Source organism: Desmodus rotundus, chromosome 10 (assembly GCF_022682495.2).
Source record: "Desmodus rotundus isolate HL8 chromosome 10, HLdesRot8A.1, whole genome shotgun sequence".
In the NCBI taxonomy this organism is placed as follows: Eukaryota; Metazoa; Chordata; class Mammalia; order Chiroptera; family Phyllostomidae; genus Desmodus; species Desmodus rotundus.
The window spans coordinates 93948130-93966694 of record NC_071396.1 but is presented as its reverse complement, the minus strand read 5'-3'; the positions used below and the strand labels follow the sequence as shown (position 1 = coordinate 93966694).

At 36.0% G+C, this 18565-nt stretch overlaps 1 protein-coding gene across 3 annotated transcripts in view; it reads right to left on the bottom strand.

Annotated features, from left to right (window-relative positions):
- ARK2N (arkadia (RNF111) N-terminal like PKA signaling regulator 2N) overlaps nucleotides 1-18565 on the bottom strand; it is a 68346-nt gene that overhangs the window by 12239 nt on the left and 37542 nt on the right. For 2 of the 3 annotated variants that reach the window (XM_053912499.2, XM_053912498.2), the window contains exon 3: nucleotides 9446-9628. The exons of the other annotated variant lie outside the window; for it this stretch is intronic. In XM_053912499.2, the coding sequence (XP_053768474.1) occupies nucleotides 9446-9628 (183 nt within the window). The remainder of the gene's footprint in view (nucleotides 1-9445; nucleotides 9629-18565) is intronic. 3 annotated transcript variants of the gene reach the window in all.

Below are 18565 nucleotides of genomic sequence, written 5' to 3'. Positions count from 1 at the left end.
AAATAATTAATGTCATGGTTATACTAGGATGCTTTATGAAAAGTTTGATAATTTTCTCTAAATTTTAAACAAATTTGTCAATTTTCTCTAAAGGAATGCAGATTTGACAAAATCTGACCCAAAAGCACATCTAAAAGGGAAGATTATAATTTTTGCTCTGAGCAACTAAAACATTACCTGTATGTTGTTGACAGTTCTCATTAGACAGACAAAAACCACATAACTATGGAAAAGCACAATAGTTTGTGGCACTAGGGCACGTAAGGACTTCTTCACAACGGCCTTCATAAAGTCAGATGACTTTATTGTACATAGCACAATAAAACACATTCTCCAACATCACAGAAAGCATGAGTTTCCACAGAATTCTCTCAATAAAGGCTCTCGACATAGTATCAAAGTACACAACTCTATAAACTATTCTAACAAGAGTTAAGATTCAGCCTATGTTCCCAGTTCTTGAATGTTCTGACTTGAAAGGATGAGTTTTAGAATATCTACGAGTTAGCATGGAATGAACAGTTACAACAGGTACAAATTTGCATTTACTCTTTAAAGGGTATATTTAAATATATTGTCATTTGATACCAAATTATTTCTTCATGTTTAAAAAAAAATCCTGTGTGACACCTTATATAAATTAAACCAATGCCAGGAAGATTTACACACATACAATTCTCCCTTCCCCTTGTCGGGCTCATTCCAATGCTTAAAGGCCATTAAGAAACTGTATTTTCATACTCCTGCCAATTTTTAGTGTAACCCTTTGTCCCTCTCTAATCCTACCCATGAAAATTCAGCCTAAGGGGAAAAACTTTAAATAAGCAAAATGTTATGATGTCCAAAGGTAATCACTGAAGTGCTATATAGAAACCTGGATAAATGTATGAACATAAAAGTATCGCACATAACACTACAAAAATATGTAGGTGCTGGATAAAAGCTGTGAAAAGTAATCATGTTTGAGTATGATTATGGGTCTTTTTTACAATTCTTTATATTATTTTTACTTTTTTCTACTGAAAATGATGCATATATGAGAAAACAGAAAACTATAAAAAAACTATTAAAAAGCTTACAATGGCTTCTAGATACAATTGGTGACTGAGACAGTACAGTCTGCATGGGCTTGTTAACCTTCTGCACAAAAATAATCTAGATAGGATTAGAAGTGGCGCTGGCAGTGGGCCGCATCTTTGAACCCTACAAGCACACAAAAGGGGCATTCACCAGACAAAACACAGTTCTGTTGAATGTAGGGTAGCTGTTTGAACAGCGTTTGGTTAAGTCTAGATTTGGTAAACCTCTTGCTCTGACTCTAACACCTTCCTTGTGGCCAAGTCTTTTACCCAATTTCTACTTCAGTGTTGTAGTTATCACTACTCTCATGCACACTATTCCTACTAACTCTAGGAAAAAGTACAAATAGACAAGCCTCTCTTTTTTTCAAACCTTCACTTTGTTCATATGCAATTATTTTCTTGCTTTGTGCAGCTATAAGTTTACTTCATCTGTTTGCTCTTACAATAAATACTTGAGTTTATAATATGCTATGCACTGTGCTAAGTGCTAGGAATACTATGTGGGGACAACGCAGGTATACTGTCTACCCTCAACAAGCTTACAATATATTCAGGGATAATAACTACCAGTCCATTGCACAATGGCTTGAAAACTGCTCTCACAGGGAGGTAGAGAGTGCCCCGGAAGCACACAGAAAAGGAACATTTCCAGGACTTGAGGATAAGCAAAAAAGCTCAGCTCTCAGGAAGAAGTAGCATAGGAAACAATGTATTAATCTTTAGGGTATAAAAGTTTGCTGAGATTTGGAATGATGGTAGTAAAATGAGAAATGAGGCTGGTAAAGTCAGCAGAAGTGAGATACTGTAAGTCAGCAGAAGTGAGATAACTGTAAGGAGTCTGGACTTGACCTTGAAAAGTAGAAAGTCACAGAAGGATTTAAGCAGAGAAGTGACATGATCTGGACTTCCACTTTTAAAATTTTCCTTTTGGAGTGTAAAAATGGAACTAACAGAGGGCAAGTAATACCACAGCCAAGGAAAACAGACTACTGTAGTTTCCTGGGTGAGAAATGATTATAGCTGAACTAGGGAAGAAATAAAATGGGGAATACTCTATGTGCATGTATGTGCAGGTTAGTAATGTTGGATAACAAAGGTAAGAACACAAGTAGTAAAAAATGATGTCTAGGTTTCTAATTTATGTAACTGGATAGAATTACAATGCTATTCAGTGCATCAATGAACAGCGTGGGACACACTGATGACACGCCTCTAAGATGCTCAACAGGCCCTTGGGGCTACTGTTCTAAATCTCAGATCAGAGGTCTAGAGAGGAAATACAGATTTGCTAAATCCTCAGAAGTAGGTGTCCCCACCTGTGTAAGGCCGGCCATCCAGGAGTGAAGGGGGGCCTAGAACAGAATCATGATGAATGCCAACAATTAAGGGATGGACAGAGGAAGGGGGAGCTCACCAAGGTATGCAAGGAAAAAAGAAATCCCAAAGATATGAAGCCAAGACACCAGGGAAAGAGTATTTCCAGGAAGAAGTGCTTGCCAATGCCCAATAGAGCAGGCTGATAAGGAACTAAGTAGAGCCCACTACAATCAGCAATATATGACCTTAGCAAAAGGAGTCTCAGAGGGACTGATGGGGCTGAAGCCAATGCAATGCTAGAGCAAGAAAGGGAAGAGCAGGTACATTTTTAAGAAGTTTGGCTATGGAAGAAAAGGATGGGACCAAAAAAGGAAGATGAGTTTGAGGGAGGGGGGATGTGTATGTATGTACAGTTTTAAACATGGGAGAGACCTGGCCGTATTTAGGAAAAAAAGTCGGAGAACAAACAGGTTTGCTAGCAGGAAGCTCAGGTAATTTTGACTGTGAAGAATGCAGCAAGGCCATCATCTGCAGAGCACAGGTGTAGGTAGGGTAGTCACTATGAAGAATGCTGCCTATAAAAACTTGAGAGCCAGCATGAGGTTCCAGATTAGAAAGTTAATGTAACCCTTAACTCTGCAACCACGTAATTTTCTCTAGCTATGTTTAGCAGTGTGAATACAACAGGCTCCAAGTGTGAGTCCAGGGATCAGACTTTGCCAGCTGGATTCTACAGGAAAACCAACAATACAAGGAGCTGGGATATGTGGCAAAGGAGAGTTGGGCTTATAAATGCTAGACAGTGAAAGAAGTGAACTAGGAAGGGACTGATAAAAACTGGCTGATGGGTTCAATGAAGTAAAAGAACAGTGTAATGGAGATAAAAGTATGAGAATATAGAAAAGCCCTCAGTGGAAAAGGAGAAATCATTAGGAAGAGGAAGGAGGAAAATAAATGGTTACAAAAAAATGAAACACTGTATTTCCAGCCTCTTGGCCACCCACAAAATACAAGCTTCTAGAACTATCTGTTTTTCTCTCACCTTATCCTCCACTCTGGTGTTACTCTCCTTTGCCCCAGCCACCTACTACTCACCTTCCTTGAACTTTTCCACTGCCCTCTGGAATGCCAGCTCCATGGAAAACTGCACTAACTTTTCTTTACCACTCGTGGAAACCTGACTCTCCAGAAAACGCCACCTCCCCTGCAGTCCCCTGAGACTCCTCCTACACCTCAGCTTTGGTATCAGGATCGCTTACAAACTACTGTCCGCTACCCTCACACAGCCTGTATCTTCCAGGATGTTTTCCTTTCACTGTTCTATATTGACGCCAGGATGTTTTCCTTTCTCTTTCTCTCTCCTGCCCACCCCACCCCACTTTATGTCCTGCCCTTGTTATTACTCACCATATGAATATGCATTACTTCTATGTACATCCACCCCCAAATTCTCCATGCCTACTTGAAGAAAAGAGCTGAGCCCCAAGACACTTAACCCCCCTGTAGTAGACTCAGAGCAAGGGGGCTCAGCCCTTACCATCCTGAAAGTAAACTAGCTAAATGAATTAAACCAAACTACAAAGGCAGATTAATAGGAGTCATGGCTGCTATAACCAAACTCTTCCTCCTTGACTGCTCAATGTTTTTAAACAACAGTAATTAAGAAAACACAACAAGAATACAGCATAATAAGTTAATTCTTAGTATCTCTGTACCCAGTTCTATCTCCATAGTTCTAACTTATAATTCCAACTTGTGGGAGGTCTTAGTCATCACTATTTCTGAATAACCAGTTATCACTAATTAGGGCCCTCATCCTGACCCTATCACCTACATAGCCTCATTTCAGATCTGGAAATATCATCACCTTGCTTTTTTTTTTTTTTAAGAAGGAGGCAGAAATGAAAAAGGTTATGCTAATTTTGCTTGTAATTTTATTATAATACCTTAACAAGAACAAGGCAATCATCCCAATATTTAAGATTCTTCTAACTTTATTCATCCATTATGGATCTAGAAACTAATAATTTACATATTGCTTTTACATTATTAGATCAATCCAAACCATTTTGGCAATTTTGGGGGGGGAGCCTAAAAATAGTAATCCAACCCTTCCGGCATTTAGTATTGCTACAAAATTTGTATAATGCTCTAAATGCTCTAAAATTGACCACTTAAAACAGGGTATGCTCTTGTAGCCAGCATTTTTCACTACTCTGTCTAAATACCAGCGTAAGACAAAAGAAGGCACATGAGGTTAAGTGATGGGGGGGCTAAATACAAATTTCCTGGTCAATGTTAACTTTAGACTAATGGTGTGAAAGTTTTGCCACATTTCCTACCAGAGCCATTAGAGAGAATATGCCACTCAGATACCAAGTCAGCTGAGACCCACACCACACTCTTCAAGAGACACCAAGGCATTCTCTAGTAACCAGGAACGCATCCCCACTTCTGTCTACTTCAGAGCCAGGACAATCAGTTGTTTTTCTCAATGACATCTCTGGCCTTTGAGTCATTTCCCATTGCCTCCCAACCCCATGACCTCACAGAAAGCCAATGGCAGAACAATGCCTAAAGAATACACACAAGTGAGCCAAAGGTGCTATGAGGTTCTTCAAATACTCAGTGGTTGTCATCTTTTCCCATTCTAAGACAAGAATAAGCCCTGTAAAAAAGAAGTGTAAATACTAAAATTACCATATATTAAACTAAAAATAAATCACAGGATTTAGATTTAGTTATGTGACAGCTGGCTATCTCTGTGTAGGTCTTTGCCTGTGTAGCTCTTTAAAAAGACAACTTCTTTTACTCTGAAAAAATTCTAAATTTTTGTCCTTTCACTATAGAGCTTTCCAACACAAAAAAAGTAGTAACTAAACTATCGTGGCAAACATTCTCCTTTTGTCTTCAAAAGAAATAATGTAGCTACTTTTTAAATCACAAATCTACTGGAGAAGAACTAGTCCTGGGCCCATTTGTAGCACATTAAAGAAAAGTATTACATACTGGATGGCAATGGCAGGTTAGCTATGCAACAAGTCAATGTCTTAAGTCACTACTCATTTAGCTTTAGGCAAGTTATTACCTTGTATTTAGTTTGTTCAACAAGAATTTTAATAACAACTTTACAAAGTGGAAGAGGAGGTCAGAAATCTAAAATCTTACAGTCCATATGAAGCCAGTAAACAAGAGGAACCTGACCAAACTTGATCTCCTTCAGAAGACTGATATATTGACTTTAAAGTGCTAATAATAGAAGCATGGCCATTCTGGTCTGATTAGAAAAAACCCTACACTAAGGACAGGAAACCCAAGATTTGTTTCTCTGCACTACGACTAAGCTTGTGTAATGGACAAATCAAGACTACCATACCTGTTTTAAGTATGGGAAAATACTCGTAGTCTACCTCTTGACAAGAAGGCTGATGGAAAAAATGAGAACACTTGTTTATAATTTTTAATTTCCTGGGGGGCAGGGGACTCTAAATAAATTTAGTTTACCACAATTACAGCCTTCCACCCTGAGAACTTCAGACTTCTGCTTCTCTTAGCCTCAGCTACATTTATGTTTACACTGAGCTATTACTAACAATAAACAAAAGTTAAGCCATTTTCAGACACACTGGTACAATTTCCTAAACATGTCCAATGCAAGTGTTACCCGGGAATGATTACTAAAAAGACTCCCAGACACCATTTCAGATCTACTTACAAAACCTTCAAGTCTGAACTTTTGTAAGCATCTCAGGTAATTTCTATGCTCAAAGTTGAGGAAATACTGTAGTAAGACAATAAATTAGAAATCCATTGAATGGGTCCATTAATCATTCGTTATTGGGTCTATTTCAGCATAAATGTATTAACATAATGCTGGTTAGCGTTCCTGAGGGCCTACAATGTGCTGTATCCTGTACTAAGCACATTATATACGTTATTTCACTTATTGGTAACTAACCTTTTGGAGTGGATACTAGTTTTATTCCAGTTTTATAAATAGGGAACACTGAAGCTTTACCTAAGTTACCTGAGGTCACACAGTTTGTCCGTGGCTGCTGGTTCAAAACCAGGATGTTTGTTGCCACCTACTATACTGTATAATTCTAGCATCAAGTAAGAAAAAGTAAACACATGACAAAGTTGAAGTGGAAAGTTAAGGTCTTTTATTGACCAGGGGCTTTGCTAATTTCAACTCTCTTGCCTTGGTTAAAGTGAAAACTAAACAGTAAAAACTATTTTGCATTCAAGAACATGATCAACCTGCTTGGAAAAAGAGGGAAATTATTCTCCTCCAATGATCACTTAAGTGATTATCCTAAATGGAGCAGGGCTGCTGACCTGGTCTGAGATGCTGCTGCTATTGATTAACACTTGAATAGTGACTGGGTTTTTATTTTGTTGGGAGGGAGAGATTAACCTTTAGAACATTTATCTTAAACCACAAGAATGACCATCCAGTTGATACTAATAGTTCAAGTCTCAAAACTATAAACTGGCCATTGAAGCTAAATTCTTTTAACATTTTTATCTAACGCTCTTTAAGTATACCCAAAATCACAAAATGAGTTTCTACAATGACAATCACATTAAAACTCAAGTGTATTATGTTTTATTTTTTACTCACATACCTACACTGTCATAGTCAGAGGAAAGAAAGACTTTGAATGAGCCGTAAAAGCCTTGAAAAAGACTTATAAAAATGGTTTCATAAGAAAATGTCATGGGGATCTGCTGAACAGTGATGAACATGTCCTATGATACACAAAAATCTATACCTAATTTATGGCCTGATACAAACATATGTTCTCTCTATATGTTATATCCCAGAGAAATTATCACACACATGTACCAAGAGACACATACAAGAAATGTTAATGGCAGTATCATTTGGAGTAGCACCTTAAATGTCCAGTAAGAGAATGGATAAGTCAGTTGTGATATATTCATACAGTGGAATACTACACAGCAGTAACAAATGAATGAATTAAAGCCACAATTATTAAGAAAAACAAAGCTCACAAAATATTGAACTAAAAAACCAAGTTGCAAGTGATGACTTTCAATGTGATACCAATTAGTATTAAAACAGGTCTGTTTACAGATATGTAACATATGCAATAAAATATAAAGAAATACAGAGTAATACCCAACATCAAAACCAAATTCAGGACAGCTTTGGAGTGGGAAGGGAAAAAGGAAGGTGAACAAAGTTGAAGCTATAGGTGTTTTCCTTCTCACATATTTTTGCCATGTTTTATTTCTTAAGAAGAATGGTAGTAGGTACCTGAGCAATACGTCCCGCATTTATAACTTTGTGTGACTGAAATTCAAAAAGACAATCAAATACAGAATTAAGCACACAAAGCCTAGTGATGCTTTGAATACTCAAGGCTAACAATTATTTGAATCTGAAAATGTGATGCCTTCCCCAAGGCTGGTAACTTGAATGATACAAGACCCCAAACCTTGTACCATTAGGCTAAATCATATGAAATTGCTGGTTTTGTTGTAGGTCAAAAGTCAGTATTAACAATTCCAACTACTGGTAATACTAAAACTCTCTATATGAAAAGCAAAAAAAAGGTAATTGTCCATGTTTTCTCCAGATTTTACAATAGTCTACTTAATGGCAAGACTAAGAAAACAGGGACATAAAACTGAGATAGAATGGACTGGACCCCTCCCTTACTTGTCAATGGACAAAAATCGAAAATAAACTACCCAGTATACAGAACAAATTATAAAACTTAGAAACACATATTGCACAAAATGTGGTCAAACTACTGTCCTTTGAAATAAAGTGTTAATTCTTTTTAAAGTACTTATACATGTTAATAAGTCCTTAAAAGACCCTTGTTGGGCAAAGCAGTATTTATACACATACAAATTGAAGTCAAGAGGAGAAATAGCTTGGCTAAGGACAAATAGGCAGTTAGCAGTCAAAACATAATTAAAACTAAATCCAGGTCCTGCTCCAAAATTAGTCAAAATAAATTAATTAGAAGCTCAACAATAAGAGACTTTTATATACTTCCATCAAAAAGTATGAAAGGAAGAATTGACAATGATCTGTGGAGTTCTGTCTTGTTTAATTTCCTAACAATTTCAATACAAAGTTATAAACTAAAATCCATTGTTATTTGTGCAATACAAAACTCACTTCCCATAAACATTTTACGTAGTGATTAAGTTAGTGGATCCACTCATAAAAGTCAATTTATAATTTAACTAGCAAACCATAATCTTACCATAACACAAAAGAAAATACATACTACATAAAGTCTGTCAACAGCCTCCCTTTTCTTAAACTCAAGTACTAGTACTTCTAGTAATAGGTTTTGATGAGAATGTTGAAAGAGTTTTGAGAAACATATTGAAGGAAACTTGGAGGCAGCTTTGCAAGGTTTCAAAAGAGCGAGCAGTGGGGTTTTTAGTGAATAAATAATATCACTCTTAGGTATCATCACAGAACCGATATGGGTAATGCAAAACAGGGAGAGAGATTTTCCTGAAACAACGGAAGCAGAAACTGAAAGAAAATAGTTAGAAAAGACAGATATGAGAACTATGGCAGAGGAAGGAACAGGGACACTTCATACTGAGAGGTGGAAGAAACAGTGCAGCACGGTATAGGAACAGCCCCCTCCCCAAGCTGCAAGGCTGCTGTGCAGCTGAGTGAGGGAAACCATGAGAAATGGGGATGGGATGAGGGAAGGGGGAATGAGGGGGAATAGTGGGTCATCTGGGTGGTTTTTACATGTCAGGCATTTTTAACCCAAGAAATATGCATACTAAAATCTACCTATGCCTACGATTCATGTCTTACATATTGTTGTTTTGGCCTCCTCCTGATTAGGAAAAATAAATGACATGTTACTCAAATCTCCCTTTCAGTTAGTTATAAAGGGCACCCTGGATGGTCACAATCACCTACTGTCAGATGCCTCTGGTTAGCCTGCTCACCTCAGCAGGGCCCACTATAAGGAACACAGCTGCCTGGACACATGCACATTACATTAGAGAAGGGGAAGGGGAGGGAGACCAACCTGCCTCCGCATTCAGCTCCTCTAGAAGCCCGCTGGTCCTCCAGGTAGCTCCTGTGTCCTGGCCTCCTACAGAATTACTGTGCTCTTGAACTACTGCAGCCGCCAATAAAGTGTCCACATTTACCACTTCTGGGTCAGAGCTGGTGTCAGACATATCATAATGAGCTACAACTGGAGGTCCATCTAGGGAGGAAAGAAAATGTATACTTGTATCTAACTTGTGGGGAGAAAAATACTTCTAAAACTAAGAGCCCTCTAAATGTCATTTGTCTTCATTTTATTACTCTAGCTACAGGAAAGCTACACTTTATATATCTAGTATTTTGTACATGATGTGAAAGTAGGAAAGATAACCCAGGCTTACAAAGATGAGGGACACATTTGGGAAGGAAGAAAAGCAGTGTTATGAAGAACAGAAGACAAGACTATACTGAACAATGTTACACTGATTCGACATCATACACTCTTAAAGAGCAAAAGATTAAGAAACAAGGGAAGACTCCACAGAGAAAGTGAAACTGATTTTTAAAGAAAAAAAGATGCTAACTATTAAACTTCAATTTATATTTTTAAGAGAATGAATCTAGTTCTTCCTTTTATTAGCTAACACGAAAACTCCCTAGTAGATGCAGAGAAGAAAATCAAATACATATTTTCCTACTTTTAAAGAAATAAGGTTAACTAACACTAAGGGCTCTATTTGACTGACTTAATCTATTTCCAGGGAAGCCTCTTTAAAATATCAGAGATGTTGTGCATTTTACAACATTCTACAAAAAGACAATGCAATATCCATCTTCAGGATTTTGCTTTGGATGTCTTATACGGGATATTTATATTTTCTTTTTCCTGAGAAAGACAACCAGTTCACACCCCAAGGAAACAATATGCAATCTTATGGGTTATTTTAGAGGAATATATTGAAGTTCTTATTGGAAATATAAGAGATCTCTTCTATCTCCAAATCACCCTAACTAAAAAAAAGGCAGCTGAGTTCCAAAGTAATTACACTTCAGAGATTCATGCTAAAATAACTCAATATGCATGCTTATAGAATAGATACATGCTTTAAAATGCTAAGGTTACCCTTTTTCTAATGTAACAGCAAAAAGCAAGTTTTCATTCAGATATGAAACACATTCCTCACTACTACCTCCAATTTATAAGAAAGCAGAAATAACAGAATACTGTTTTCCCCCTCAACAACTATTTATGAAGTGCAGGCAAATCATTTACTTCCATAAAGACTGTTTAATATCATCCAACAAATTAACATCAAACACAACTATTTTATGAGACTTTGACTATAAAGGAATACATATGCCAATCAATCATCATCTAAAACACAATGAAAGACTATTGTTTTAATGCAAACATCCATTGTGTAAACTGTCACTGAACAAAACATGGAACACACTTAGGGTATTTATCCCTTAAAACTAAGTTCCCAAACCACAGGTTTATGTAGCAACATTTTTAAAACAAAACAAAACAAAAGACCAAACATAAAGGCAAATGAGTTGTTAAGTGCCACTGTATAAAGAACAGACATGTCACAATATGAAATTCTGACGATCATAAAATTTGCTGACTACTTAAAATAATTTCTAATTCCCCCAAAAGGGTAAATCAAGTTCATAAAATTCAACAGTGTGACCTCAGAATCAGTTAGCTGGCAAAGGATTTTAGTTCTATTAGCATAAAAAACCTGGCTCATGTTGAGGTTTTTCTTTTCTAAAAAAGACAGCTGTATCATTTATGGAGTTCTCGTCAGAGTTCAAAATGATTATTATGGAATAAAGATACTACTATGTGATGTCCAAATTTGAGTGCAGAAGATATGAAGGTCAAGTACAATATTGACTATTTGACCAAATGTTTTATTTTTAAAAGGGCTTGATTTTTTTAAGTGTTTTGTGTTTACAAAAATTTAGTGATTTTAAAATTTGTATCACTAATACCATTCACAACCACTTGTCCCACATTCCCTACCGCAACCACCAAATTGAGGCAACAGGTCAACAGTCAAGTCAAAATTGTACCACTCCTACATGTATAATCATGCAAAAAAGTATTAAGTGTATATGTACATGCAGAGTGATATCACCTACCCATGGAAAAAACTTGTCTGAAAGTCTTCATCAGTAGGAAATACAAGCATAAACTTGTTATCTGGCTTCATTCTTGCATCTTCCATATTTCCAAACAGCACACCTTATAGCTTAGCTTAAATTTAGTATTCATCATAAACAAAGACAGCAATATTTTCATACTTGAATTACACTTAACAGTTAAAACAAATGATTATCACTGTCATTTTTCCATTTCCAGGAGGGTCAAATGATGACAATACCATACAAACTTTAACCAAGTAAAGGATTAGTTGCCTTTCCAACTATGTCTTTCAATAAAAAAACAAAATTAAGGAGCTTGTGTTCCAAGGTCATCTTACACTGATCACTAGCAAACCAAGATTAACTAAGATATGTTTAATTCACTTAGCATCAGAGTTCTGGGCTTTGAACCACTAAATGAGTATTACTTTACCGATGGTGATAACTTATAATATTCTTAAAATGTGACTCTTGCTGCATGCCAGAATTAAGATCCTATAGTGGTATTATCTGCCTTTTAAAAGGAGTATCTCTGGCTGGTGTGACTCAGTGGATTGAGTGCCAGCCTGCAAACCAAAAAGGTCACCAGTTCAATTCCCAGTCAGGGCACATACCTGGGTTGCGGGGCCAGGTCCCCAGTTGGGGGCGCATGAGAGGCAACCACACATTGATGTTTCTCTCCCTTTCTTTCTCCCTCCCTCCCACTCTAAAAAAATAAATAAAATCTTTAAAAAAAAGAAGTGCCTCTTGAAGGAAAAAAAAAATCAAACCAGGGAGGAGGAGCTAGGAAAACACACCCATTAATATCAGAAGCAGCAATCTATGCTTCCAATGACTCATCAATCTATTACAGGAGGGAATAAGCACGGAGATACTGTCCCTCCTCTCCCTTGATTATGCCACTACGTTGTTAAAACAGTAGCACTGATAACTAAGATTTTGACTTTCAGAACATCTATGTGTAACATTACTTGAAGTGACTAATTCATGTGTAACATTATTTCCAATTTAAACCGGTCATTAATGTAAGCACATTCCATGTTATTCAAACTAGACATTCTCCTATCTGCTATTCTCATCTCTCACAATCTTAAAACAGAAATTTATAACAATGAACTCACTAGTTTTTCTACAATAATTAAAAGCATCTCTCTATAAAGGTAAATTTAACACAACTAGTTACGAACTCTTTGGTCTGTGGTTAATCCAAGTCCTATTGTTCCTCCTGATTGGAATATTTTGAGATTTTGCTGCTTGTTAAAATTACAAGGCAAGAAAAATTAAAAGTTGAGCAATCCCTGGCTACTTTTTTTATTTAAGAACATCAATTCATCCATTTTATGTTAGAAACAGGTTTGTGCCCTCTCACTGACCTACTAACCTATAAATAGGTTCTAGCTTTTCCACCAATACCAAAATGCATCACACATTCCTGACACAGTGAGGTTTCCTCTTTTATCACCTTAAACCTTCTGCATTGTTGTCATCCATTTCTTTTTATGAATTCATTTTCCTTCAAATATGTTCTCTTCTTAATTTCATGGAAACAATTTGAATCACAAAAACAAAAACCAAAGCAAAACAAAACCTAAAATCCTTTATTTACATTTATTCCTGACAAATCCCTCTTTTCAAATCTGACAATCAAAACCACAGAATTTTGAAACTATACAAGGTAATTACATAATTTACCAGTCTCATTTTACAGATAAGAAATTTGCATCCTAATTAGTTGTAACCAGAACAGATTAAAATTGTTCTCCCTGTTGAGGGCATGAGGAATATACAAAATTAGACTGGGAGTAGCATAGGAGGTACATAGATTTTTGGCAAAAAACACATAGGTTGAAGTCCTGCCTACTACTTCCTAGTTGTATGACTCAGTGTCTTAACAGGATTATGGTGAGGGTTGAAGAAGATATAACATAAAACACAACAGGAATTCAAATATCGGTCCATTGTCCCACCTTTCCATTATAATTAGCACCTGCCCTACTTCATTATTTATTTGCTAATCTTTGTATGTAAACTCTGCTATATGTGGCATTCATGCAGAAAGCTTTGAGAACACTTCACTGCCTGGGCTGTTACCTTATATTGGTCATAGATTAACTCAACTTGTTAAGTAAATGCTTTGCTGGAGTTAATGAGATCATCACAAATGTGGCTTTCCTATTTTTATTTTTGTTTCAAGTGAAACATCAGCTTGGATGTATTCATATAAAAGTGTTTCAAAGCCAGAGAGAGATTATTTTGAATTATTTCATATTTAGCATCATTCTTGCCTACAGAGACTTCCACTAGCACAAGTGTTATCAATCTCCCAGTATGAAGTCTGATTAGACCTAGAAACAGGAACTCCTCTAGTATCCCCCAGGTACCTGGAAACGTCACTCTTCCTCCTTTCTCTCCTGCTAAGTCTTAGGGCCAAAGAAAGGTGGGATAATGAACCAATACATGGTTTTCCCTTTCATCTCCCATTTCTATTGTTATAGTAACATACAATAAAACCCAAAGAAAATTCCTTTTCTCCACCCTACTAACAGCCAAACTCCCAAAACCCCTGACTAGGACAGGAAAAATCTACCTCATTGCTGCCAAAGATGCCATATAAGCTTTGTCACCCTAGTCATTAAAAGGGCCTAAGCCCAGTGCCATTATCTACCACATCAAGAGAAGGGGGATGGGGTGGAAATCACACTTAGCCTCAATCCAGATACTAGAGAGATTAAAAAAAAAGAAGTTACACCTGAAAAGAAGAGTTCTAGCACATAACCTAGCCAAGCATCTACGGAGGAGGGCTGTGTCTGTGGCCAAGTAAGGGAAGGAGTAGCAGCTGAATGAGGTGTGGGCAGGAGGAATTGAGGAAAAAAGGGCAACCTCAAGAGTTGCAGAGAGGAATGTGCATTTTTGGAGAACTAACCCAAGAAAAAATCAGCTTTTTCATTACACACCAAAATATTCACCAAAATGAAAACTTATATTTGCAAAGAAGACTACTTATAAGAATACTTATGCTATATTTTTACTATCAATCAAAAAGTAAAAAATATATACATAGAACAATTTGAAAAAATAAAAAGCTGTCATTTTCAAAGCATCTTAGAAAAGACAAATAGTCGCATCAACCTAAAAAGACGAAAATCTATACAGAAAAGTGCCATCTCTAGAAAAACAGCTTTAAACACCAGAAACTGCAATGTGTGTAATTTTACTCAGAATAACATCATGAACCCATTTCAGTAAAGAGAAAAATGTCAAGAAGATAGGGCTGAACAGAAATTAAATGCAGCAATATGCACTGAAATTGTTTGGGAGTTAAGTCATTTTTAAAAGAAAACAATCACTGTCAATTTTGTACTTTTCCCATTATACTCATCTCAATCACTAAAAATTTAGATGTTATAGAGTTTCCAAGGCAAAAATTAAAATTTTAAGGATATGTCTGTCCTTATATCATCCCGGTATATGGCAGGGCATTTTGTTCACTCAGAAAAGTTACCTATGATACTGATGAAGAATTTTGGAATAATCAAAGAAAAGGTAAATGCAACTATTTAAGATTATCATAGTGGTTAAAAAGTTGATCACAAGAAAGAAAAACAACTTAAATTTAACCCTTCACCACTAACTACATACTTGGGAAAACTGAATCAAGAGGTTATTCAAAAGATAAACGGTACTTAGCCCCTGGCTAGTGTGGCTCAGTGGACTGAGTGTCGGCCTGCAAACCAAAGGGTCGTTGGTTCAATTCCCACTCAGGACACATGCCTGGATTGTGGACCAGACCCCCAGTCGGGGGCATGCAAGAGGCAACCACACACTGATGTTTCTCTCCCTTTCTCTGAAAATAAATAAATAAAAATCTTTACAAAAAATAACAGGTAGTTTACATTGACATTCAAGAGAACCTATAAATACAGAAAACAGCACACTGGAAGAGGTCACCATCTTTCGATTTATCTTTCTATTACTTCAAGGGGCAGAGTCATGACCTGCAACTTTGAGGATTCAGATTTATAGAGAACAAAAGTATTTGTACTACATACATGAAGGGAAAACATCAAAATTAGATATGATTTTAGCCATATCCAAATGTCTCTATACCCTGCATTCATTCCATTACAGCATTTTGATTATTCCACAAAGTAGTCTAAATTTTATTTTCCAAATATTCTTCAATTTTTAACAGGATAACCTATAGGACATACAAAAGAAAAGAACCTTGACCTTTAATGTTAACACCGGTATTGTTACTTTCCTTTTCAAAATACCAATTGCCAAAAATACTAAATTTATCCCCAAAACATGAAAAATCTACCATTTGTTATGCTAACTATAAACTAATACCATCCATTTCATTATGGAGAAGCAGGTCTCTTAACTCAGAAACACCTAATGTGAATTAACTTGTAGGAAACTGCTAAAAATAACAACACTGTCCTCAATAGAGTAAAAAGAAACCTTTCCTTTTTAAAATTTTTATTTATCCAGGTTAGCTGTTATACTTCAAATGCAGATAAAGAATATAAACAAAATGCAATAAAATAAAAATCAAAGCAATTTAGTAACATTCTTCCCAAATCTTAAAGTTACAATATGAATGTAATATTATATTATAATATGAATATTATATTATTGTTACTAAGTAATACACTTCCTGGTGGATTATTATCCCATCATTCTTTAGGATGTATTCTATTCTATGTTGTAGTAATTTATTATAATATGAAAAGATCAACTCAATACTAGTACACCAAAGTTTGGTTTCAATCCCCACTAACTTTCTTAAAAACTTCGGAGGAATAAAAAACAAAAATAAAAAAACCTAAAATTATGCATAGAAACTTGAAAATTATTCATGCTCCATATAACTGTTCTAGACATTTAAAACACAATTTTCTTATCTATACAATGATTGACAGCATATAAGTCATTTCTGGAGAAGTTTTTGTGAAGAATTTTTCTTTGAGAACAATTCTTATGTAACAAATTTAGTAATAAATTTGCTGAAATCTTTTTGATATTGTTTTCTGCCATGCTGTATTCCACAAAATCTTTTTTCATTATACCCTCAATGTACCAATTTAAATAACACAAACAGGAGTGAAGGAAATCAATATAAACTAACCAAAATACAGCAGATACAATTACTTAAAAGGTCATCTTCTGTAAGATAACTTGTCTATAACTCGTTATCTAAACAAATGAGGATAACACAAAGCCTGTACCAGGGCAGGTCAAAAGTTTTGGTGTCTCTGGGCCACACCAGATGAAGAGTTGTCTTGGGCCACATATTAAATACACTGCGATATTAATCACACAAAAAATGTCATAATGTTTTAAGTAAACAGGATTTTGTGCTGGGCCACATTCATAGCCATCCTGAGCCACATGCGGCCCACGGGTCACAGGTTGGACACCCCTGTTGATACCATCTTTCCCATAACTTTCATGTAACTGTACCATTAGGCAAATTCAGTTGATATTTTTTTAAAAATTATCAGTAAGATCAATTTGGGATGCTGTTTGCTCAACAAAAAGATTCCTGTAGCATTTCTTTCACTAACAATAAGATTTAAATGATTTCATTTCTAATATACTGGTTTGCATACAAATTTACATAAATTGAGATATACCTATATTCAAAGACTCTTGCTGTAAATCTACATACCAGTAAGGAATGACAAAAGCAATGAAGCAAAATAAATTCTTGTCTGTTCTTTTACTCAGTCTGTTAATAAAACAAACAGGAGGTCCAAAAGCCTTCATTGACAATTTTAAGAGAAAAAGATAAAATGATGTTTTTTCCCCACCAATTTAATCACCCTAACTAGGTTTATCTGTGAGCAACATTTTCCCCCACTTATTTACTTTTTATTTGTGAGAGAGAGGAAGGGAGAGAAAGAAAGGGAGGGAGGAAGGGAGGGAGGTTGAAAAGGAGAGGGAGGGAGAGGGGAGACAGGTGGGACAGGGAGGGAGTGCAAAGAAGCAACATTTTTTTCTTACATTTAAGAAGCCATGAATGGATATATTAACAACCTCCTGACTTATAAGCCAGGCAGTGAAAGACAAATACCCTATGATCTCACTACCTAATCAACAAAAAATATAACCAGAGACAGTGAAATAAAGAAATGACGGTAACAAGAGGGGGATGGGGGGTGGATAATGGGAGGAATAGGGGAAGGGCCATGAAGGAACATATATAAAGGACACATAGACAAAACCAAGGGGGGTAGGTTGCGGGGGGGGGGGGGGGGGGGGGCTCATGGTGGGGTGAAAATGGAGACAACTGTACTTTAACAACAATAAATAAATTAATTTTTAAAAAAACAACCTAAATTCATTAAAGTCCATGTAGACTATTGCATAGTTATCTGTCTCTCACAACTTGTCAACTACAATGTTAATAAAAATACAGAATTAATTATTACAGAATTTGAAGGAGGTCCACACACACACCCTTGAGAGTAGGCCATTCCTCTGAATTGATAACTGAAAACACAGGCTTTTCTCTTGGGGCCCCAAAATGATAGAATCCTTTATTCTACTTCAAAGTAGAAGGAAAAAAAAAACCACTTCATGCAAAATATTATATCTTAAGGTTTTAATTTCACTGTGTTGTGTTCCAAATTAAAATTTCATTTGAGCTTTTATTATACTCATTTTAATAATACACATAAACATCCATCAATATAATTAAGAGCACTATTATTATCTAGTAAGTGGCCCAAACAACCAGATTGTTCTAATCTGCTGGCTGAAATCTCTTAAAATGATTAGGTTTCTATTGTTCTACAACACTGAATTAGTACAAAGTATGCGAAAAGCAGTTTGCAGACAGATTATCAGAAAACACATTTACCTTTGTGAAGGAATAATGCCTTCTTTTAAATACCAGCAACTACATTCCATATGTACTTATTAGAGAAGTGAAATAATCCAGATATGAGATTTTATTCTTAAATAAACAGCACTTCAACCATGTCTAGATTAATGTTAC